Below are 26553 nucleotides of genomic sequence, written 5' to 3'. Positions count from 1 at the left end.
TATTCACGCATCAGATCAGAAATTTTTCAGATAATCTTATATGTATATTTCACGGATAAAACTGAAAAAAATCATGACATTTGAGCCCAATTTATGACAGAAAAACCTACTACTTTCTGAACAATTTTTCAATAATTTTAATTCTGAATGATTGTGAGTTTGGAACTAATGAATTACTCCAGAAGGACTCGGCGCATGAGTACCCAAAATTATTCCAACTCAATTTTTTTGTGATCTTCAAATTGCCCTACTGATGATACAAATGCATGCTGCCATGGGGCAACTCCGTTCTGTATTGTTTAAGCAATTGCAAGGAATTGTTATTATTCAACCATACAATTCTTTTTATTTTCTTTATTAAAATACAAATATGAAAGTCCGTATGGTTTTTCGCAAATTTGACTTTTGACCCAATATATTGAAAAAAAAATGAAATATAAATAATACATTTTTTCCGATTCTTTATATAATAGTTAATAATATTCTTAATAGAGATTTGAGAAGATTTAATTGGTTATACCTGTTTCTTAATTGTTAATTTCGCGTCACTTACATTTAAGTATCGTCGACTCTATCTGACGCATGCGTTACCTCGGCCTCACTGTGTCCTGAATCATTATTTATATAGAGAATGTATTGTTGAACAAATTATGTTAATAGTTATTTTGGATTAAGATTCTTTCTTTTTGACAGAAATCGAAATATTAACAATTTACATTACTTTATAAACACACTATATACACAGTAATCTTAGAAATCATTGAATTTATCCAAATATATGAAATAAAAGTGTTTCTTTTTTTGTTTATAGCTTTATTGAATTCTTCGCTTTAACGATAATTTCTTTGATCAACAGCTGCTCCCGACGTTTTACATGTTGCTTTACTACTGGAAGAAGATTGATTACAAAGTGTTAGCGAACCCTTTGTTTCAATTTACAAAACGAAATTTATTCAAGCACAAACGGTAATTACTATCTTTATTACAGTATCGAACGTGCAAACAGAGCAACGCCCGATATATCTGGTAACTGACATATTCTCACCAATAATGTGGATTTAGAAATGCGGTGTTTTGAACTTTGATGTTTCCATCTATTTAATTGGTTATTGAGGTATGAATGTTCTCAATGGGAAGACGTTTTTGTATCTAAATAATTATTTCTAATTTATTTATATAATATGGATCTTGGGCAGGTAGTAGATATTCTTTGGTTTTAGGTTAATGTGGATATTCAGCTCGCTCAGTTTATAAATAGGGGGACTGGAAAGTAGTTTTTTCTTTACATGATATTTGATTGTCATTTGTCAGCTTAATGTATACTTTGGAGTCGCGTCAAAAGTATACATTATATACTAATGTATATAAGATATAAGATAATATAAGATAATATCCGGCATTATATGATTTTTGAGTTAATACCAGAGATGGTTTTCTTGGCTCGGATCCTATCGATTAGGAAGAGACCAACAACGACATAAATCTATAATCAATATTAATCAATAACTTCCAGTATTCGTTATATATAACATTAAAATTGAGAGGTTAATTTTTCTACATTAATTTTTTGATGTTAATACTCCAGGATTCAAATAAAACCAATCAGAAAATGACTGTCTCTGCACTGGGTTTCTAATAATCTAAGCTATGCAAAAAATAAAATAGTAAAAGTTTATTCCAATTCTTCAACATCTATAAGGTAACTAAATAAATGTATAAATATAATAAATTAATAAGAGAATGATCACATTTAACTTCAAAAGTGAATAAAATCTAAGCAGCCATCACTCCACTGCAACAACTTTTTGTAATTTATCTAAGTCGATTGTATTAATCATAATATTTTAATTAACAAATTGCAGCACTACGGCTCCATTGGAACACCTCTCGTAGGGCTTAAGTTATACCTTACCAACAGAAGTCAGCTTCTTGATAAACAATGTCTTCTTGCAAGCCAATAGAATGTGGACTGCCACAAAGCTCAGTACTGGGCCCTATTTTGTTTCGTCTGTTTAAAAACGACATCGCCTATCTAGACATCATTGGTAAAATATGTTTATTCTTAGAGCTTCTTGTGGACAATTTCTTGAAATGGGAGTTATATATTGCCGCCTTATCTTAAAAATTAATTTCCTTCTGTTTTACGATGAGATCAATTTCCAAAGAACTGAACTTATCCACTTCCTGGACAGTTTATTATGCCCTTATTCAGTCGCATCTCCGACATGCCCTTCCCTTCTGTGGTACTTGTGATGGGACTCAATTTGAGTGAATCTTCATACTACAAAAGAGAACTGTTAGATATTTACTCGGACTAAACAGCACGGCTAACTGCAGGAACTTCTTTAAAAGATTAAAAATTCTGATTCTTCCTCTCGTATTAATCTTAAAATCCGTTCACATAATTCGTATGCAGGCTTCTCCAATTTCAGAAAAGGTGTTGCACGGCTATCCACTTAGGAACACGGAGCATGACCTTTACCTACCTACTCCTCGTTCAGAATTAGTTAAGGGCTCAATATTAGGCAATGCAAAAAAATGCACAATCATTTGCCGCATTTCGCATAATTTGAGGGTATAGTTACTCTAAATTGCCTTCTACAGTGTAAAGGACTTCTAATAATAATATTTAATTCCGGGCATGCTGCATACTAGTTTAATTTTGCTATTGACTTATATAACAATTATCACCTTTTGTCTACAAATTTTAACAATTTTAAGACAATAAAGCACTTTTCTCTCACCAACATCGTTTATACCATATCAATTTACCATCTAGTAGATAGAGCCTATGAATGTTTCTAATTACTATCTTCAGTTCTTAAAGGGTAATCTATTCGCCTAAAGTTAGTTTCTGAAAAAAGATAAGATTCTTAGATCTGGAAATCTGGGTAAACAATCTATCTACGTACCTACTACTGCGCCCTATCCAACAGTTAAAATTATGTTCGGCTATTGATTCAAAGCTATGGCATAATGAACTGAAAACCCATCTAATTAGAAAGTAGTTTGTAGCAGATTGGAAAAAATAATCTATCTTAAGAAAAAAGATCAATCACATGCAACGTATCACGGTAATGGTATCATATAAAACCATTTTTGAACGCTTGATCACTGGAGACAACAACTGTGTCCTATATGACTATTCAAAACGCAAAATGCACCACGTAGTGCGGAGTTGTATGTATATTAAAAAAAGGGCAGTTTTTAGTTGAGTATATGCAGCATTATTCATTTTAAAGTACTGAAACTATTAATACAAAACGCAAGACCACACTCTACATGACTATCCTTGAAGAAAATTAATGAATTAATTAATTGATGATATCTAAACATTGGATTTCCATTTACTTCGATAGCTACAACATTTTCCTGATGGCAAGAAATTTTGAATATGGCGTAAATGCCATTTTGAAATATTCCACTAAGGAATCGATTTTTACTGGTCCAAAATTGAAAATTTGCACACTAGATATCAAACTGCTGTTGATTACATTATGTATTGAATATAATTCGATTGAATTTAATTTAATAAAGCAACATTACTTCCCTATTCAACGATGTTTTTTCAAGTAACGTTGAACTTGGAAAATTGTATTACTGAGTAATATACACGACAATCGAATTTTGTAGATCAATGCTTGAGATTCAGATAATACATCCATAATTGATTCTTTTAATTTTTAATTGAATGAAAACAATAGAAAAATGAGTAATTATGAATTCGAATTTAAATGCTCTAAATCCCCATTTTCCAAAAGTTAAAAATGAATTTAATTTTGTTCTGGTTAAAAACTATTTATTATCTATCGTACATTATTCGCCTTGAATGGATATTTAAAATGTCGTAGCAACATTTCTGGTTTCTCATTGGTGGAATATGTACGTGAAAACCAATATAATTACATCTGGATAGTTTATTTTAGATTTCAACAATCTAGTATAACAATGTCAAAGAGAATATTGACTAAGTTTCGAATTTCTGAATAGGTATATTTACTTGAAGGTAACTACTGTTTGTAGCTCATTCCTAATTAATTTATTTTAAACAGTCCCCAATTTAAGCGACCAAAAAGTTCAACTACACTCCAAACTCTATTTATTGAAGAGACGTCTTGTATCAGAATTTCCGTCTTGTTTCAAAAACACGTCTACTGTCATTTTGGGTCGATCTTAATTAAGAAATGATATTGAATAGTGTATGAGGAAGAAATCTCAGCTAAACAGTTCATAGAGTGTTAAAAATATGATCTGTTAATAACAAAAATTAACTCTTCAACAACTCTGTTATTAATTCAAGGTGTTCCGAGACTTGATGCAAAAGATTCGGAAAAGAGTAGATGACGTGAAATTAATTCCCATAATTTACATTTATGGGCAGATGAAAATCCTCATAATAGAACTCAAACAAAGACTCAAAATTGGTTTTGTGTTAATGTGAGGGCAGGAATAGTGGGTAATAATTTTGTAGGTCCATATTTTTTAAAAATAACCTGAATATCCCACCCATGTTATGTGATATCCCTCTAAACATTTGCAGAGACATGTAGCTCATGCACGATGGAGCCGCCTTCCAATTCCTAAATAATATAAAAAATAACTCAATAACATTTTTCCTGATAGGTGGATTGGTCGAGGAGATCCATCTGCATGGCCACCATGTTCCCTTAAATTGAATACGATGGATTCATTTTTTGGGGATATCTGAAAAGCTTGGTATATATAATTCCGATAAATACAAAGAACGAAATGGTTGATACAACTAACTCTCATTGTGACACTATAAGGCAGATTCTCGGAATGCTCTTCCAAGTTCAAAGAAATCTCCTCCTCCGGAGGCTTCGGAAGTGTGTAGAAGTGCAAGCTGCTTTTCATTTGATAGGTTGTAGGCTCATCAACTAATTTTTTCTACATTTCAATGTTTTCCTTAGCTATGTAAGTAATACGATGTTCGACAGTATCTATGCAGTTTAATTGGAAATATTTTATTATGTTTTAATACCTCTTGCAATATATAATTACAATTCATGTTAATTTTCTTTACAATGTCTCACTATGCGTACCTTTTTGGTGAAAAATCGATTGAAAAATTCATCTTTGCTATCTTTAGATTGTACAGGTTGTCCTTGTAAAAGCTACGAATTGTTAACCATTGGGCATGAGTCGGCTCGGGCCTTGAGATAGTAGTGTAGAATTATTTATTCTGGCAACCATATTAAATAGACATACATAATCATCCATTGAAAATTCATAATTTTCGAATGTATAATGTAATACTCAAATATAAGTACTGATATCGCAATATTAAATGCCTTAAACTCAGAAACGGGTGTCGTATGACAATTTTTTTTATCATCACAACATTATTTTCACGTCATCTTCTCACGAATTTTTTGCACCAATTCCCGGAGCACCCTGTATACATACATCGACTTCCAGTTGACTTCCTTGAGGCTACACAAGAGAACGCGAGTGCAAGAGCTTGGACCGTGCGCTCGTATCCACTCACCTTCACTCGCCTACCTTCATTGCTCCCCTTTTTGTCAGTTTTTCGATTGCGAGCCAAAGGACAAGAGAGGCGAATCAACCACACTCTCTTTTTGTCAACTGCTACACAATAAAAACCTGAACAATTTTTTATTATGGTGGAGTGGACTAACAATTTTCTTTTTCTGTGAATTAATGTATGTCTTGTATTAGTAGGTCTATAAAATAGTTAATACAGTCACTTAAATCACATCCATTTTTTAGTGAACGTAGAGGACAATTGAATGATGACTGAGACACGAAAGTGTGGATGACTAACACACGTGTCGCCTCTCTTAGCAAGTCTCATGCAGAGAGTATCTTAGAGGCAACTCTTCTTAAATACCAACAACGAATTCTCTTAAAGCGCAATCTCTGTCTTACGAGCTTATTTTTGTAGAGAGTCTTCCTCTTTTTCTTTTCCGGTACTACTTCTTGAGCTTCAGCTACAGTTTTTCTCAAAGCCCACTCCCTATCTCTGTGGGTTTTTCTCGGAGGTTTTGATGTTACAATTTTTGATAGTAAATGCTTCTTCGCCTATTGTATTCACGAACTGATAGTAGATGTAACCCGGACCCACACTAATTCTCGAAAGCTTGACCGGATGTCAATACTGCAGAACCGATATCCATCAGCACATTATTGAGACTTAGGTATATTTGACTAATTATTTTTGTACTTTTCGAATTTTATTCAAAATTTGAAGCTTCTATGTCTACTTGAAATGGTTTATAGCTTTGATGATCGGTCAGTCAGAGAGTGACAAAATTAAAAACTTTTACTAGTTATAATTCTTAGGCTACTGGTTCAAATTGAATGAAATTTGAAATATTCCGTGATTATACAATGCTTGCTTGGTTACTAGAAATACAGGTTTCTAGTTTAATCCACAACGAAGTTATAGAGGGTCGAAAATGGCCTGATCTGATTCGAGAAAAGCATGGTACGCCCGTGCCGCTTTTATTGCTCCACCGTGCGCTCAGATTTTGCTGTTCCAACATTAGATACATCATTTTTCAAGTTTCTCATTAAACCAACTAATGTTAAATTATGTAGAAACTGACAAAAGCGCAAATAAATAATCATTTGTTATAGTAAACATTTATCGAAATTCTATTCTAATATCTATTCTTATTTATCTTCTGTGTAGATTTTTTAGAATTATAGTATCCAAGATTTTAATAAAAATCCAAATGGACGATCAATAAAAGTTTATTTCACCCAGATAATCCAGCTACGAGGTCCGTTTTTTTTTTGAACCTCCGATAGGCTATAAATAAAAGACAAGTTCATATAAAATTATAATTTTATTACCAAAAGATTGAGACATTTCTCATATCTGTGCACAAGCTTTTTAATAGCCTCTTCAAAGAAAGTTCCGCCAATGAATTCAAGTAGAGTACAAAACAGACCTTGAAACTTCTGGAAATTCCGTAGACAAATCAATAATGGTGAATCTGCGGTTTTCTTTAACTATTCGGTCAACTCGTTGAACCAGATCCTTTGAAACGATAGATTTGCGTCCTTGGCCCCCTTGGTCATGCACATCATTACGGCCAACTTCAAACTTTCGACACAATTTACGCACAACACCATCACTCAGAAATTTTCTCCATGTACACGACCTATTCTCCGATGAATTTCTGCAGCACCATGGCCTTCAGCCTGTAAAAAACGAATCACACTTCGCAATTCACTCTTGTTGGGAGCATCAATAATGGCGGACATGTTTACGTGGCTGTAGCACAACGCCTACTGACGCCTGAATGTCAACAATGGCGAAGTGTGCAGTATGAGATCTTCGCCTATAGCGCATGCGCGCTTTATTCTGCTTGCGTAGCGTCTGCACAGAGCGATCCGAGGTTGAAAAAAAAACTGCCTTCATACATCCTGGTAAAGTGGAGAGGAAATCTCGTGGAATTATTGAAATAATTATAATGGCGACTATATATTAAAATTTACTTTGGAAAAATGGAATGAATTGATTACGTGTTAAAATTCTTTTTCTAATACTGTAAACACTAATAATAATAATATTTCCAACTTGAGATCATAATTCGAATTAGTATCTGTTATGTAATTTAAAATGTGGATATATATTGAACACAATTTGAAGATGTGACAAAAATATTTTCCTTCTTAATGTTATCGTTTCCCATTTATAGAGAACAATACGGAATTTTTCATGTCTTTCTATTTCCTAGCGCAGAACGTGATTTTCCCCCACAGGAAGGAAGTGATGTGAGGTAACTTAATATAAGAAAGTCTCGAGGCAAATATTGATAGAAAAATCTTACCATTTTTATATTACATCAGAATTGAGTTTTTTAAAATAAAATGACAATGTTTGATCTTTCCTTATACACTACAGGAAATTACTGTCACTTACAGAAAAATAATTTATTCATAAAAGATGATAGACATAATATTGTACAGTATACGGCAGTTGTGTACATGAATTTGTGAAATAACTAAAAATTCACGGTTGTATTTTGAGAAACTTTATTAACATTCAAGTTAAACAGTTTTCGAGAAACATTATTCCTTTAGAAATAACATGTCGTTCATTTTGATGAATGTATTCTCTCTCTAAAATTATTCATTTCAACCAGTGATGCCAACCGGTTGAGTTTTTTTCCCTGAAACATATTTTAAAATACCCTAAATTCACACTAAAATAACTAAGTTTTTAGGGATATTTTGTTGATTAAAGTAATAACTTCAATAAATGGAAAGTCTAATTAAATATTTTAATTATAAAAGTTTTGAATAAAAAAGGTCTATTGAAATATCGCATAGGATTGATGGAAAATGTTAACTTGTTTATGACCTTCACATAAATAAGTGAAATCTTTCAACAAATAAATAAATACATATAACTATATACATACCAAGTTAATGAAACTAACGAAAGAGGGCCACAATTTACTTTTCATTAGAAGTCCAAAACTTAGACATTTTAAATTTAATTTTTCTGCAAGTTCTTCTGTCTAGCCTGTTAAGCAAAAAACTTCCCATAAAAGAGGTCACTAATTTTCTCCCTAAAAACTTTTTACCTCCGAAAAATCCCCTTATTTATAATTTTCTCCCTAAATTTAGTGAAAAAACCCCGAAGTTGGCATCACTTATTTCAACACGAAGCATCGGCTGAAGATTTTTTGACCAATTCTCGCTTTCACTTTTTCAAGTTTATGAGGTTATTCTGCTGCAACTTTACTATTTAGGAAGCTCGCAGAGAAAAAGTCGTATTGGTGAAGTCAGGTGAACACGCAAAGTGAAAACGAAAAATGAAGTATATTCGGAACATTCCCTAGTTGCATTCTGCTTTGTCTATGATTCCTGTTGAAGACATTGGATGGACAATGGACAGGCTTTTGATCAAGTCCTTCAGAGTTTTGTCGCTCTAATATCTATAATTTTGTTTGCTAAAAAATTAAAGAGATGGCAATACGTCTCATTGCTCATCCAGTAAGTTTTCTGTAAAGTTTCTCACGTTATTCAATCTCTCTGAAAAGCGTTCCACACAAACACCGTCTAGAAACAAAACCATTTCCATTTGAGCCCGAGCGATGCAAATTAAGCAGAAGTGAGAGTGTAAACGTAACCTAAAGATCCTTCCCAAGGCTCCTGTTTGATTTTGTATCGACACCTTGATGTATGAGGAACTTTTTTCAAAATTGCAAGTTTTACTGCGACACTCGTGAGTTATACTATAATATCCTGCTAGAAACTCTCTCTGGAAAAAGTTATTTGGCCTCGGTTAAAGTATATACAAGTTGAAAAGTGAAAAATCAATATCAAGTCGGAGACTAGCAACTTTTTATGAAATGACGGTTGGAAATATAGAATTAACAATAATTAGATTGATAAAACTGAAAATATGATCTTTCAAATTAATACTAAAAACTTTTGAAAACAATAAAAAATGATTAAGCAAAAAGGACATAATAAAGAACAAAAATGAAAGGTGATTACTTAAATAGTATTTAACAATTTGAAATTGAAGTAAAAAATATATATTATACACCTTGAATGGTGTATTAAAATTAAAGCTATGATTTTACTCAATCCTCAAGTTAGAATTGATTTCAACTCTTCCAATCGATATTTGAATATGCTCTATAGAATGAGGTACTGAACCTTTCTTTCGCATACTCAAAGATGGGATAACCATCAACTTTATCCGGAAAAGAGAGATCGGTAAATTATTTTAGAAATTCCCTATTACCTTGTAAATATGCACAACTTTCGCAAAGAAAATAAAGTAAATTTCTCTTCATTTGAATTCAGTGCGGGATCATTCTCAAAAATTTATAAATATTTCCATAAGACCTTACGCTTTAGAATCTATGAATTCATTCAAAAGTCATAGAAGTTCCAGCGAATGCTTCTTTTAGACTTTTCTTTTAGATTTTCGGTATCCTCAAATCTGATTAATCTGTATTACTTATGATACAACATTATATTTTCAACTTGAAATATTTTAGAAACATTGATTTATTCCTTTGAATATTTTGTAGAGCTCACTAACATATTTACTTCGGTTCATTTTGTTTTACTACATCTTCACCGTAGTAATTCTCTCATTCCTTGGTCAGTAAGTACTCCATATCATTTGGATTACAATCCTATCTGAGAAACTAATCTATTGGGACAGCAATTATACTATCATCCGCGTCAACCTCATACATACCCTCATTTGAAATCTTTGTACATATATGCTTTTTCCTTACCTTCTATCTTAGAAATGTTCCTTTATCCTTTTCTCTCCTCAAACTTTTGATTGAATAGAGTTTATGTGCAATGTAAGAGGGTTGCTACTTAAGTGCTGAGATATAGCAGCACTGATGTGGATATGTCAAATCTGACATCATGAAGTTTGATATTTTTGTTGTTGTTGTTGTTTACAGATACTTCAAATCGATTGTATAGGTCTTTCAAGACGATCCAAATCCAACAAAAGTTATTGACCGCGAAGCACTTCTAAGCAAATGTTCGCCAGTTTTTTCGGGATAACTGAATATTTGGTCACCGCTCCATTAAAGCAATGTAGAACGGTCAATTCTAAATGGTTCAACAGCATTTCTTCACCAGAAGTGATCAAAAAAATATGAGCAGAAGGAAAATAAATCTTCAATAATTAACCCAAACAAGAACGAAATATTTATAAACACAACAAAAGCCTATCTATTTTACGCTTACCTTCCATATATATTTGGATGCTTCAGAGTTTTCTTTATATTGTTAGCTCGATTTTTCTTACTAAATTTCTTCATTTGATCCTGCCCTCTGCCTCTTGTTCCTATCTTTCAATATAACAATATTTTATCTGAATAGTCTATAATCTACCTGAAATGGTTTCTAACGTTTTTCGAGAAATAAAACACTAATTACCTTAAACAAATGTAAATAGATTTTGAGAGTGATAATCTGATATTCGTCAAATAATAGATCACAATAATAAAAAGGGTAGATTCCAAAGTAACAGATAGTACACAACACCTTTTGAATGGACTTGAAAATCTTTCGCAACTAAAACCATCTCCAACTTCTCATTTGATTGTTGTCGCATCTCAAAGTAAATTTGACATTAATAAATGAGAATTAATTGAGAGGAAGCTAAAAAGTTAAGGATAAAGCAAGATATTTCAAGCAAATAATGAAATTAATGTTGAAATTATGTCATCTCAAAGAAAAATTGCATAAATAATGTCGATCAATGATCAGACTGCCTAATAATGAATAAATATTTTTTAACTTATGGCATTTTTTTAATGTTCGAAAATATTTCAATACTTGAATAAAATTAATAACATCTTTTCATGCTCACCGATGCAGCTTCTCAACTTCTCCAATTAAACATAACCATACATTATTATCATCATGTGATTAAATTTAGCCCAAAACAACTGAAGAAAAAACAACATTTTTACGTAATTTAATACAAATGTTTGTAATGGCTTTCAAAATAGTCCAATACAAGCATGCTAATGAGAAATCCAATTTTCTATACACTTGTTGTGAGCCTTGGCTGAGATGGCCTTCAGTACCTTAAGTTTTTTTATGGCATCAGTGGCTTCATGGTGCATTCCACCAAGTGGATTTTTGAGTTTAGAACAGATAAAAACATGACAGAAAGCCGAATTTGGTGGAATACGTGTTTGGCTAAAAAACATATCGCAATAATACTAAAATGGAATGGTGCATCAAGCAAACTAATTTTTTTTTCCTTAGTCAATAGTTCAAATTTGATCAAACCATGTACACCAAGTAGAGAGAGAGATAGAGAATAAATGATTAGCTAAAAACATTTGATTGATATTGTTTGGTTATGAATTGAAAAGCAGACTTTCAAACCACACTACGTTTATTACGTTTGAACATACATCTGACATTGAGCTCTTTTAAACATTGTTTTGACCAAGAAAGAAGAGCCCAAGTTACTAGCCCAAGCATTAAAAAATGGTTCGGCTGAACTATATTTGATTCCAGTTATGAAATTATCTCACAAACAAATTCTATTTCTTGCAAAGGATAAAAAAGACACGTTGACACGTTGGATAGAGTGTATAAAGACAACGTTGAAAAATAATTTTTATCCAAATATTTATCCAAATATAAAATGTACATTCTGCATTCGCCCTTGATAAACATTGAAGATAATTTGAGGATTATTATTGACCGAATAAGTATTAAAATCATATTAATCATTATTACAAGGGTAGAGCAAAAAGATTGTGCACAACAAAGCAGCGCACGTGACGGTGGGTTGTTCGGTTCACGGTTTGTTGTATGTAGGGACGTGCCTTCAGCTTCAGGGAAGTTTTATACTCATAAAAAGTTTGGTCTATGATAATTGTTAAGAACAAATTGCTTAATATAGCTTTTTTTTCAGATTTAAAATGATTAACACCGTTAAGAATGCGTTCGTGTGAAACTGAAATGCCAGTACCACCACATAATCTGTCAGCAGTTAGGATTATCCTTCTCAAATATTTTCCAGCTTCAATAATTCTCAATTTTTCTAACGAAGATCTTCTGTCTATTATAAATCAACGGAGAAACAGGTGAGTTAATTGATAACAATAAAAGATCTAAAACCAATTAATTAATAATACGTGTAATGAAATAATAAACAACCAGTAACATGAAATATTTCAATAATCACTGGAAAAAAGACAGCTGAAGAATCTTTGGCCAAAAATGTATATTTTGAATAAAATGTTCACTATAAGCACATAATGGATTAAAATAACCACTAGTCTTTTTGAGTTTAGCACTCAAGAATTTGTCTAACAGCTCTTCGATACAATTTTAGTGATATAAGTAAAAATTGCAAACTATTCTTGTTTCCGAAAGAGAATATTCTAATGTCTGAAGCCATTCGGTTTTAACACCTTTGTGATAGAGTCGTCAAGCTTTAACTGCAAACTACATTTCCATTCCCTTTCATCTGTATTTTCGGTATAAGTAAATATCGCCAATAACTTACGTTTAAAATAAATAACAAATTATCCCTATAATTGTGTAACACAATTACCAATTGAAAATTGCTACCATGAGTGAGTAGAAAGATCAAACGAAATTCTAATGACTAATTGATAGCTGTTGAAAAAAGTCTGGTTAGATTAGACTTTTTGTCTAATGTTTTAGATTAAGAAACTATCATCAGTACTCAATTGCATGTCATTTCAATTCAATTATTACAATTCAACAATTTATTATAGTTTTTTGTCGGATGAATAAGACATGTTATTATATTATTATAAGGAACCTTTTGTCTTATAACTTGACAAAGTATCAAGAGTCTTAAAATTGATAAAGCTTTATAGTGTCGTATTACAAGTGATTCAAAATAAGTTTTAATTTACGAAAATTGCCTAAATCCTAGGAAGAAATGGATTCTTTCTTTTCTTTATCTAAAGCGTCTACTCGAGGCAACTGTATTATATGCAACACAAAATAATTAAAAGGGTGGGTTCTATCGAAATATAAAATGTTAAACAATGCAGGAAAATGTAAGATATGTTGAGGAGAAGATAATGAAGCATGATATGTGTGGTTAAATTTCCAGAATACTGAAATCAATAAGAAATAACTAAAAGAAACCTAAGAATTTGACACTGCATACTTAAAATACCAAGAGCATGAAAATAATTTTCTAAGGTGACTTAATAAATACTTGTGTGGTTGCAAAATATAATACGGACCAAATGAGTAGTTTTTTGTGATTATTTTTAAATTTTTTGTTTATTTGAATTGAAAAAATTTCAAATGTTCTGAATTATAGGAAGCTGCATAGTGTTAGTTCGCCTTTTATGAAAAAAAAAATATGGTCATAGATATATCCAGACAATTTACAGACATTTTAGGTGGAAACTTAGCTGTAACAGCTACAATACAAAATATTTTTATTTATAAATTATAATTGAATTAAATATTACAAATAAATCAAATACCTCCGCCACTGACTTTTCAACCTTCGAAAATGTAGCAGTCTTATTTTATTTGGAGTTAATTATAGCATATGAATGAAAAGAATGAATGAAGAAGAAATATTCTTTTTCGTCCAAGTTTCTTGGAAAATCTTTGACATCCGTTTAATTATGGACACGTTTTATTTAAAAATATACGGAATAGAAGAATGAAATTACTTTTATTATTTTATGAATACATTTACAAACGAACTGTGGAAATGCAGCCAACAATAAAATTACTGCGTGGGTAGTTTTTCGAAAGTTAGCCTATAAATAGAAATTAATATAAATTGCATTAAAACAGAATAGTCCTAACAAAGAAAGATAATAAAAATTTAATGAAAATAGACGTTGATTAATATTTTTGTATATAACAACATGGATTAGATAATGCTTTTACGTATTAATAATATTGTTTTTAATTTCTATTTCCCAACAAACTCGTCCGATAAATTGTGTGGTGTAACGATAAACACATCAGTTTTTTGACATGTATTGAGAGTTTACAATAACGTTGGTGACAAGGAAAAATTACTAGAGATCTTCTAATTCCTCTTAGTGCTGAATACTTGTACACAAAGATGTCTAACAATCAAATTATATTAATTGGTATTCATTGGTTCATTGGAATTGTAGATAAGAAAGTGTCACCTAAAAATGCTGATTTTTTTTTCTTTACAACAAAATTTGTTGTAACCGGGCTTGTATAACACAAACAATGAATAATAATAATAAGAATTGAGCAGGATATAGACACATAACACTAGTTTAATTAGATAGAAATTCGAAAAATTCTATTTTTTATTGGAAAATTGGCTGGAGAGAGGTAATGGAGAATTATCTTTTGTAAAACAAAAGTTTCATATTCATAGCTCACTTAACTAGCTAAGTACTGCTACTTAGAGAGTTGATAGTGACATCATTGTTGAAGCATTTCTCAACACGTGGTTTCAACGACTTTACCTACAATAAACGTTCTGTACAAGTGCTTGAAGGCATATTCATTTTACTTGGAGGTGATGTTGACTGGCCACCAAGATGTGTGATTTGATTATATGTCATTTGATTATGTGTGATTTGATTATGTGCCAGATTAATGGAGCCATGAAGGACATTTTTACGATATTATATTTCATTCGATAGACGATTCAAAGGATTAAAAAAAATCAGCCCCAAATTATCTTCTCTAGGTTTTTGTCACACGAGTTAATTTGTGATTGATAGGACATATTCAACCTACGTTAATGATCATAGTTTACTTGCGACTGGTGCTGATAATCTCGTACCTACCTACTTTACTTTTCTTTGAATAATGTATTATTGTTATTATATTATTTTCTTCATTTCGGTTTTGTTTGTGAGTGAATCCGCAATCTCTTAAAATGGATTTATACTTTGTTTCTAATATTTTATTTTAATTAAAAATGTTCACTTCAACCATAAAATAATTAATTAAAATAAATACTATAATATCCACGAGAAAATAAAAATTTTTGCACAAGTGCACATTTTGGATGTTTGATATTGGGTTTAAATTGACTCTTAATCAAATGTTAAGAATTAATTTTACTTAGATACATTTCTTTTCCACTAAACTTAATTAAACTTCTGATAACGAAAAAAATATTTCACAATAAGCTATAGCATACAATGAAACTTTTTCTTGTCTGAGTCTAAAAAGTTTCCGACTTCAACCTAAAGTTGCACTTAATATATAAACAATATAAGTTGGGAAATATATATGCGAATGCGACTAGAGATTTGTCATTTTGGCCGCTTATTTTCTCTTTGACAATCATTTAAATGAGTCGCGGTGGAGATTTTTTTGAAAATGGAAAAAATTGAGTATCGAGCTGTCATTAAATATTTGTTTTTGAAAAGCAATACACATACGCAAATTAGCGAGGAGTTAGATACCGTCTACGAAGAGTCTACATCATTATTTACAAGCCTAAAATGTTAATTGACTGAATTCAAACGTGGACGTATCAGTCTGACCGAAGAGCGTTCGTTGGTACTGGACGACCATCGGATTGATAAATTATGGGCAATTTCCATTTTACAAGGTTTTTGGAATTTAAAAAATATATAAAATATCATCGCATTCAAAGAAATGAAATGACATATTGTCAAGCATGTATAAAAACTTTGGTCAATTTTGCCTAGACATTCATAATAGTGAGGTGAGAAGACAATGCGAACTTTTTAACACTTAATTTTTGGTTGAGTGGCATGCACATCACACTGTCTGAGTTATGATAAGGGTGTCAATGTTTATAGCAAAAAATATAGTAACTTTTTCTGATTATTTACCTCAGGATACTAAACTTTCACCACATAATATGTATAGATAAATCTTGGACTACTTCCCCAATGCTCAAATTCATCTCTTACCTTGACCCAGCATTGTCAGATTTCTTCCCAATTGAACTTGTGTGAAATATAATCTATAGAAGGTTGAGACATTTTCTGTGTTCTCCTCAAATTCTGATGACCCTTTCCCGTAAGATAAAGGAAAGAAATACTCCAGGAGAATACTGATAATCTTATTATGCTTTGTAGAATATGAAGTGAAGAGAAACTGAGGTTATTCTCACTCGAGTTAAGCGAAATTTCAATCATTTATCTTTTACAAATTACCTGAAATATGTATCAAATATTATCAGAATAGAATTTTGTCCTATATATCACTGTATATTATGAAAAGATCCTACGACATGATTTGACCATTATAAACAAAACTGTACTATTACGGTAAACTGTTAAATTCGGGTTCAACATCAACTATATTCCTCCAACATTAAAAATCTTAGTAGACGCATGTTAATTATTTAACCATTTCAAAAATTTGAAATAACTTTCATTCTGTTAAAACATACAATCATCTAAACTGCCATATCCAAATAAAACTATAACATGAACCTCATAAATGTTTGGTTACAATAGTCCATAAAACTTTCGCCGTCACATCGTAATCAACTCATGGACATTGATAAAATATTTGTAAAGATCTTGTAGATTTCTGTAACAAACAGTTCAGTTAAGTTCACATCTAAAAGATTGTAATGGCATTGAGTCTGCAATAAAGATATTGATAATCCTTTTCTTGTCATAGCAGTTAAATTTTAGGGACCGTATCATCTTTTTGTCTCTTCTACACTTTGAAGGCTTTCTCAAAAACTGGCTCGTTTTCGAATGTTCCATATAATAAATAATTCACGTTCAATGTATGTTTTTGCCATTTTTATATTAAATGATGCTAGAAGAAACGTCTACGTTGTATATATTCGTTTGAATAAAACATATTTTGAAAGGGTACACATCAAAAACCAATTCATCGTCCTTCATAATTTAAGAAAATTGTTTGTTTCAGATCCCTTATGACAGACCAAACAACCGATACGCTTGAATTGGACTGTGGTGGAGATACGTTATTAAACTTATCTACGGCATACGCAGAGAAGTATCATGTTTACACATCAATTTTAGTTTGCATATTTGGAAGCGTTGCAAACATTTTAAATATAATAGTTTTGACAAGAAAGGAAATGTCCAATGCTCCGATTAACCGCATCTTAAGCGCGTTAGCTGTAGCTGATATGTTACTTATGATTGAATATATTCCATTTGCATATTATTATCACGACGAAAGAGGAAGGAAGGATTTTTGTTATTATGGTGCTGTATTTACTCTTTTCCATATCAATTACAGTCAACTACTACATACAATATCCGTTTGTTTAACGCTGTCATTGGCAATTTGGAGGTTTCTAGCTATTGGGTAAGCTACTATATTATGTTGTCTCTCAATATTTAACCCACTAATATTGTAGGGTATCAAGAAAAAAACGAAATTTTTGAAACAATATTTTATTTTTAATTTAAACTGATGAGCTCTTATTGCAGGACAAGTATATCAATTTTTTTTAAATAGTGGCATTTGCAATATAACCATATTTCAACAGAAAATTAACATACATTTTTGACACTGCTTCTGTAGACCACTCCAATATACATAACATAAAAAACATTGGAAAAAAGTTTTAATTGTATTTAGCAAAACCCTGTCTTTCCAGCAACCTCTAGTTTTCACCTTTTGCATGCAATTCCTTGCAAAACCAAAATAATACATGGACGAATATTGCACGTCGTTTTACACTATGCAAATCTCTTACCATTGCATCATGGTTGCCACTAATCAAAATTCTACAAGAAAAAGTAAATAATTTCCTAACATCAAAATTTATTTAATATTTTCTGGGCAGTTTAAAAATGAAAATAACAAAGCTAATTAAAGTAAACAAGAAAAAAGTGGACAGTGCTTCAATGACAATAATTATATTTGCTGCTGTCTGATGTACAGTTTAATAAGATAATTAGACGAGGAAACATAGAAAAATTAGTTGAGAATGAATGTAGAAACATTTGAAAAGCTCCTAAGAAAATTAAATGGAATATCAGCAGATTAAAAACTTATTTCTCTTAAAAATTACAACTTACACGCTATAAAAATAGGATCAAATCGTTAATATTGCAATTGCGAGTATTGTATGAAACTATCGGCTGAACTTCATCTGCGCATGCTTTTTATCAAAAAATATTGCATGTTGCATTGCATTGCATTGCTAGTTATCTTGCATTATGTCAAATGGTCTTGAGCAAATTGGGAGACTGTATCTGCTGCTGCTTTTATTCGATGAACAGCTCTTGGGCACACAATAATAGGTAGTTAATTTCTAATAGTCACAGTCATGGGTTATGAATTGGTTTAGTACAAATTATTATACTTCTATTGTACACGTCCTCCTAGAACACCCTGTAGTAATACTCCTAATCACTTATCACGCGCAAGTTTAAAGAAAATGATTCACCCTCTCGTCGATCCTGCCTGGCTCGTTTCGTTCGTGTGTCATTATACTTCTTGCGCTTATTTCGTGCAGGTAAACAACGCAAAAAACGAATATCGTGTTCTTATCAGTAGCGAAAAAATTCCAACGGTGTTTTCAGTTTAAAAGTGATTGTGCATAGAATGAAAAGAATGCCGAAAGGAAAGAAAGCCGAGAAAAGAAAACAGAAAGTGATTTCCGGTATTCGAAGGAAAATGAAGAGACTGGAGGAAAAACTAAGGGAATATGATTCAAGTAAGTTCACAGTTAATACAAATACAAGTATGTTTTAGAAAAGCAGCGAAAGAGACACCATATATTAATCGTATGATTAATATATTCGGCATGGGTTAGTCTACCTTGTAGACACAAAAAAAAAAAAAAGAAAAGCCACGATAACCCAGCATAGTTTTTGACTTATGCACGCCGAGTCTCGCATCAGCAACGGTCAGCGTGACGTGGCAACATATGATTCTGTACGTTGGTACTTTCAATACGTTACAAGAATATTAAACAAAATGGTGCCTAATATATTATTATGGTGCCCAAAATTCTAAAATAACCAGATATCCGCTTATTTTACAGTCTTTTTTAAGACAATACAAACGTTATGCCTACAATACGCGGATAGCAACTCCTCTAGCTCCGGCACTACTTCGGATAAAAGCGCTAGAATGGGAGAAATTAAAACCATTCTTGGGGAGGATCCGACTGAGGAAAAAATTTATGGAACGGAAATATCCTCAGAGTTGGCCAACCGCTGGAAAAGCTATCTCCAGAATGGCATAGACAAGGAAACAAAAGCTAAACTTTTTGAAAACAGCCTTGTACCGAGCAACTGCTCCTTGTTGGAAGCCCCAAAAAATAACCCTGAAGTCCAGACTGTCATTTCTGCTTCAGAAAATAAAAAGGATAGTTTCTTAGCAGAATTACAAAATCAGTTGGGAAAAAGCATTTCCGTGCTTGGTACTGCCCTTTCAAGAATGCTGGAAGCAAAACATAGTGCCGAAGACCCCGATCCAAATATTACCAATATGGTGGAAGCGGGAAAAATGCTCTGCGCGGTTCACCACGCCATTACCAACCACAGAAAATTTTTACTGTACCATAATTTTAATCAAAAGGTGCAGAAAGTGGCATCTATGCAATTAAGAGACTCCACTCTTTTTGGGGAAGACTTTGGCGAAAAATGTAAGTCCGCCAAAAATATAGAGACTGCAGCAAAGGAACTAAAGCCCCAGACTTCAAAAAACCTGAAGACCTACGCCTCCAAAGATCGATGGAAGACACAACAAAACAGAGAAGGGAGGAGAGCAGTCAAATCCAGCAAAGCCATGACCTTCAAGCGCCGGAACGAGAGAGAGGCTCCGGAAAATCGGAGACAGGGGCACAGCTCCTACAGACGTCGTCAGATATAGAGGTAACCTCTAACACAAAACTAGCTGGACGAATAAGGCTTTTCTTCGAGGAATGGGAGAAAATAACAACCAACGGTAAAATTCTAGGTTGGGTTAAAGGTTACAGAATACCTTTTAATGCAACTCTTGTTCAAAAGAGGCCTCCAAAACCCCCAAATTTAAGTGGGAAACTAGAAAAGTCTTATTCAGACAGCATTACCAAACTTATTGATATGGGAGCCGTCAAAGAAGTGACTAAATGTAATGGGCAATTCTTATCTAGTTATTTTTTAAGAAAGAAACCCGACGGCAACGACAGGTTTATACTTAACCTTAAAAAACTAAATACATTTATAACACCGCCCCATTTCAAACTGGAAGACAACAGAACGGCAAAAAATCTTATCTCACAGGACTGCTATCTATCTTCAGTTGATCTAAAAGACGCATACTTCTCGATACCCGTAGCCACTGAGCAGAGAAAGTATCTTAGATTTCAATTCAAAAACAAAATTCTAGAGTTCCAGTGTCTTCCTTTTGGCCTTGGCACTGCTCCTTACGCATTTACCAAAATTTTAAAACCAGCTATTGAACATTTAAGGGCGAAAGGTCTGTCCTCTGTAATTTACTTAGATGACACATTGCTCATTGGAAAAAGTAGAACAGAATGCCGGGATAATATAAATCAGACATGTAGTCTTCTTCAAAGGCTTGGTTTTGTAGTAAATAAAGAAAAAAGTTGTCTCTCTCCTAAAAGAGAAATAAAATTCCTAGGATTCATTAACACACAAAAAATGACAATGCGTCCAACTACAGATAAAAAATCAAAAATTACTGCTATGGTAAAAGCAATCTTAAAAAAGCGAAAAATAAAAATTAGAGATTTTTCCAAATTTGTCGGTCACTTGGTTTCAATTTGTCCAGCCACGCAGTACGGGTGGCTTCACACAAAACAATTCGAGAGGGAAAAATATTTAGCTCTGAAAGTCAGTGGTGAAGATTATGATAAAATTATGAAAATATCTCCTAAACTGGAAAGTGAATTTTTGTGGTGGTTAAATAATATAAAAGATTGCGAAAATAGCATTGCAATTCCGAAGTACACACATACGTTGTTTACAGACGCGTCCAATTCAGGATGGGGGGCTTTTTACAATGGTCAAAATGCAAATGGGTTCTGGGATTCATTTGAAAAACAGAGGCACATTAATTACTTAGAATTAAAAGCGACATTTTTTGGTCTCAAGACTTTTTTCAAAGATTTACGAAACAGTCACATATTGCTTCGCATAGACAATACGACGGCGGTGTCCTACATAAACCGAATGGGGGGCGTTAAGTATAAGTATCTAAATGATTTAACTAAGGACATATGGCAGTGGTGTGAGGAAAGAAATATCAAAATATTTGCTTCATATATTAACTCAGAGAGCAATGTTTTGGCAGATAAAGCTTCGAGATCCAAAGAAATAGATACAGAATACTCAATGAATGTCGAAGCCTACAAACAAATTGTCGAAAAATTGGGTTGCCCAGAAATAGACTTATTTGCTAGCTATCTTAATAAAAAGTGCAAAAAATTTGTTTCTTGGCACCCTGACCCCGAAAGCCAAAATGGTGATGCATTTACACTCTCTTGGGAGAATATTAAAGGATATATTTTTCCCCCGTTCGCCTTATTACCGAAAGTTCTAAGTAAAATAGAGGCCGATAGAGCAGAATCCATAGTAGTTTTCCCTATATGGAAATCCCAACCATGGTTTCCAAAACTAGAAAGTCTCATGAGTTCCACACTAATTAGATTACACCCAAGTCCTAATTTGCTTTTATCCCCTTTCAGAAAGCCTCACCCACTGTGGCCCCGACTTACCCTGGGAGCCGCGATTTTATCAGGGAAGCCTTCAAAATGAAAAATATATCAGGAAACGCCGCAGACCTGATGCTTAAATCTCTTAGTGAGAATACAATCAAGCAGTATAATACAACATATTCAAAATGGTGGGAATTTTTCGAAGGGAATAAGCAAAAATTTTTTCAACCTACTGTTCACAATATTCTTGAGTTTTTAAGTCAACAATTTCAAAATGGCTCAAGCTATTCGAGCATCAACACTCACAAGTCTGCACTAAATCTTATCTCAGAAGCAGGGAAATCAGACACTGTGGAACGGTTTATGAAAGGGGTTTTTAAAACTCGCCCAAGCTTTCCAAGATACGACGAGACTTGGGACCCATCTCCGGTACTAATTATGTTAGAAAAACTTTACCCAATGCATACTCTTGATATGAGCCAACTTTCAGTAAAGCTAGTTGTACTGTTAGCCTTGACCACAGCCCAAAGGGTGCAGACCTTCTCTAAAATAAAAATAAGTAATAATGTGAGCTCGGATACAGGAATACAAATAAAAATAACAGATATTGTGAAAACCTCGGGGCCGAAAAAACCTCAACCACTCTTAAAGTTCTCCTTCTTCAGGGATAATCCAGCGCTTTGCGTTTGCTCTACCATTCTACACTATATCGAACGAACAAAAAGTATCAGGGGTAGCGAAGACTACCTTATTTTAACTGCCAAACGACCATATCATTGTGCTACGACTCAAACCCTCAGTCGCTGGATCAAAAATGGATTAAAAATGGGGGGAGTTGACACTAAAAAATTTAAAGGGCACAGTACCAGACACGCTGCTTCTTCGGCTGCCCTCAGATCTGGGGTAAATATCGAGAGCATAAGAAGTGCAGCTGGGTGGTCTGAAAAGTCAGATACTTTTTGTAAATTCTATAACAGGCCTTTGGTAGGCACAGAAACGTTTTCTAATTATATTGAAAACTTAATAAAAAACAAATGAAAAAATTTTTGTTCGGTTTTGCATTCTATGACAAAAATATATAATGTTTTGTTCATTCATGCAAGTATGTTATGTTAGTTCATAGTATTAATAATACTAAAAACGAAAAGGGTTTATAATTAATTTTAGATTAAAAATTTTGGGATGTACTTTTTTGTTACACAAATGTTACTTTTCTGGGAAATAAAAATGAATAGAACTGTAATAAGACTATTTTTATTCTGGTCAAGATCGCCTCTACAATCTTCTCTAAACATCTACAGGGTGTTCTAGGAGGACGTGTACAATAGAAGTATAATTAAGGATTAAACGACTTACCTTAAGGATGTTCAATCCTAATTATACGATATTGGACACGTCCTCCTAGAACAAACCCACCCAGGAAGCAAGTGACTTGGGTTGTCAAAACGAAAGGTAATAGTACACCCGCCCCAGAGGCGATCTTAGTACAGAGGCGAAGTATAATGACTCACGAACGAAACGAGCCAGGCAGGATCGACGAGAGGGTGAATCATTTTCTTTAAACTTTTCACTTAAAGTGATTAGGAGTATTACTACAGGGTGTTCTAGGAGGACGTGTCCAATATCGTATAATTAGGATTGAACATCCTTAAGGTAAGTCGTTTAATCCTTAATTATTGAATAAACAGATAGGTTTTCAATAGGTAAAATGCAAAATTCTCCTACACTAGCGCAAATTTTTTGCCAGTTTCAAATTGTTACCTATTGAAATAATTGTTCTTCAGTTAGCTATTGCAGATCATTTACTTACACGTTTTAATTAATTCTTTTTTCAAACTATTTCACAAAAAACACTTTTTCCCATTGGCACTAGCTGCATTGCTGAAAAAATTGAATAGGATCAACATGCGGTAAGAGGTATTTTCTATGAAAAAGACGTAAATCCACGGAAGAAGACGAAAAAGAACCAGACTTGATCAAAACGGACGAACTGCACTAAAGATGAGAATCTATCATTTATCATGAGGAATATATGGAAACAAGAGACCAGAAGCGTGGAAAATGACCTAGCATATATATATATATATATATATATATATATATAACTTCTCAATGTCAATATGTTCAACACATTAGATACAAATCCTGATACATCTCAAGCATATATTAGGTGAGGTAAAAAGTGAGATGAACTGTGGAAGCTGATTGAATTAGCTGACATATCAAAAAAATGTGTTTTACATATTGTGTCCAATCGAAAACTAGCCATGGACTACATGTAATGAACCGACTCCAAGGCATAAAAAGACGCAATATAATATTCATTGATTTTCTTAACAAGACAAAAACCATAAATACCGACTATCACGTAGCTTTATTGGATAAATTTGCAGAAAAACGGTATAGTTTGATGAAGAAAAATGTGCTGTTACATCAAAACAATCCAATATGTCCCGAATTGGACAGCGACTTGCTTCCTTATCTACCGTAATCTCCAGATCTGGTCTCCAATTTCTTTTTCCTATTTTCCGCTCTCAAGAGGATATTCGCAGGACGAAGAGGTTGTCCCGAAACTGAAGCCTATTTCCTTATCATCGTTGGATTGGAATAATAATGAAAATATATTGTCATATATTGGGTGAGGAAACACTAGAAATAATGTAGGGAGCTAAAAGACGGTAAATAACCAGGAGAAGAGAAAATAGAATTAGAATTAATCAAATAGCGTAAAACTGCACTAACGACGAGTAACTATTATTTGATAAGTAATATATGGGAATATAAAATAATACCAGAAGCAATAATGGTACAAGTACACTAGAAAGGAAAAAAATGAATGCAGAAACTACACACAAGAGATAAAAATTTAAGAGGATATGGAGAAAACTTGTTCAAAGACTACCAATGCGGGCTCAAAATCTGGAAGATCAGTTACAGGCGATATATTAACTCTGAGGCAAACGTAAAGAATGGGGTATGAATATGATCTGGTAATTTACTAGGTTTTCATAGATTTCCAGAAAAATCACAAAACACAGAATTAAAACAGGGAGATCGCTATTCTATATAGGACCAGAATGGATAGTACGTAAAATCGGTTTGAACAGAACAAGGACACAATTTATTTGGACAAGCAAACCTAAGCAAAATAATAAGATCCAAAAAAATTTAATCGTTGGGTCACATCCAGAGAATGCCAGATTTTAAAGCATTAAAAAATATATAAACATAGAGCAAGGACGAAAAGGAAAAAAGGAAGACCAAGGAAAAGATGATACGCAAAGGTGATGGAAGAAGAGAGAGAGAGAGAGGAATTCAGGACTGGAAAACGAATACAAATATACAAATAGTAGGCTTCTCTGACTAAGTATCTGCATAGAAGTAAATAACTATTTCTATCTCTAATTTATGAACTTATTGGAGCTTGAACATTTCATCCATTTTCTTGATGGTTCTCTACTCCAATTATATTATTCACAGTTGTGATATCAACTCCATAAGCTTCGGCTGTTCTCTCTTGTAGATTTTTGTAACGATCAGACTCATATCGTAAATGATTATTGTTATAAGATTTCGGTTAACATAATATTCATAGAAAAATACACGCTTGATTTAACGTTGAGGATTTTTTTAACCATATATCAACAACAAATTAACTATGTAATTAAAATTCACTGAGTAATTAATTTTTAACTAAACCGTACTGATTAATGTTTTTAGAATTATCATTTTATGAATAAGCCTGACCTAAGATACTAACGTGACACAACGCGATGTCCAAATATGTTTGAATTCTTTTTGGGAAATTTAGAATAATCATTATAATGTTATAGTTGAGGATAATCAAGATGAATTTTTCGTCAAATACGACTTATTTTTTATAAAGTATTTACCAGATAGAAAAATATTATTAAAAATCAGTCATATTAATATGTTTCCTAGATTGATACAAGCTGATACAAGCTCAGAAAAGATAGAAAAGGAATGCAGACGTAGAGATGCTTTAATCAAAAAGGAAACGAAAAATGAACAGTTAATAAAAAGCACTTCGTCTAATTTTCAATAAAAAAATTGCTTAGAGGCTTAGGATTGTCAAGACTATATTGGATTCTTTGTATTTCACATTTTCGAATTTTTTCTGGCATTTACCATTCTCAATTATTTCCTTCTGATCAAAGAGAAGCTAATGTTATATTTTCCTGCAATTTGTATACTGTTTTTTTATTTGTTGACATCCAATATTCTTTATATAAAGGTTGAGAGTTCTGGAGAAAAACAAGTAAATTATGGCCCCTTTTATCTAACATAAAATCATGTTAAATGTATAACAAAGACTTTTATTTCCTTTTGTACGTAGAAAACGTCTACCACATAAACTGTTTTTATTGTGCTACTATAACACCACATAATTGTTAAGTAGTAATTAGAGAAAACTATTATAATAGTCGCAAGTATGG

The 26553-nt window shown here is 32.6% G+C and overlaps 1 protein-coding gene across 2 annotated transcripts in view; it reads left to right on the top strand.

Moving 5' to 3' along the window:
* LOC130902138 (G-protein coupled receptor dmsr-1-like) overlaps nucleotides 1-26553 on the top strand; it is a 151170-nt gene that overhangs the window by 113592 nt on the left and 11025 nt on the right. For both annotated transcript variants that reach the window (XM_057814001.1, XM_057814000.1), the window contains exons 2-3: nucleotides 12422-12593; nucleotides 17377-17784. In XM_057814001.1, coding sequence (XP_057669984.1) covers nucleotides 12448-12593; nucleotides 17377-17784 — 554 coding nt within the window. In that variant the 5' untranslated portion in view covers nucleotides 12422-12447. The remainder of the gene's footprint in view (nucleotides 1-12421; nucleotides 12594-17376; nucleotides 17785-26553) is intronic.

The sequence above is a fragment of the Diorhabda carinulata genome, chromosome X, assembly GCF_026250575.1.
Source record: "Diorhabda carinulata isolate Delta chromosome X, icDioCari1.1, whole genome shotgun sequence".
NCBI classification, from domain to species: Eukaryota; Metazoa; Arthropoda; class Insecta; order Coleoptera; family Chrysomelidae; genus Diorhabda; species Diorhabda carinulata.
This window is presented reverse-complemented; position numbering and strand designations above follow the sequence as displayed.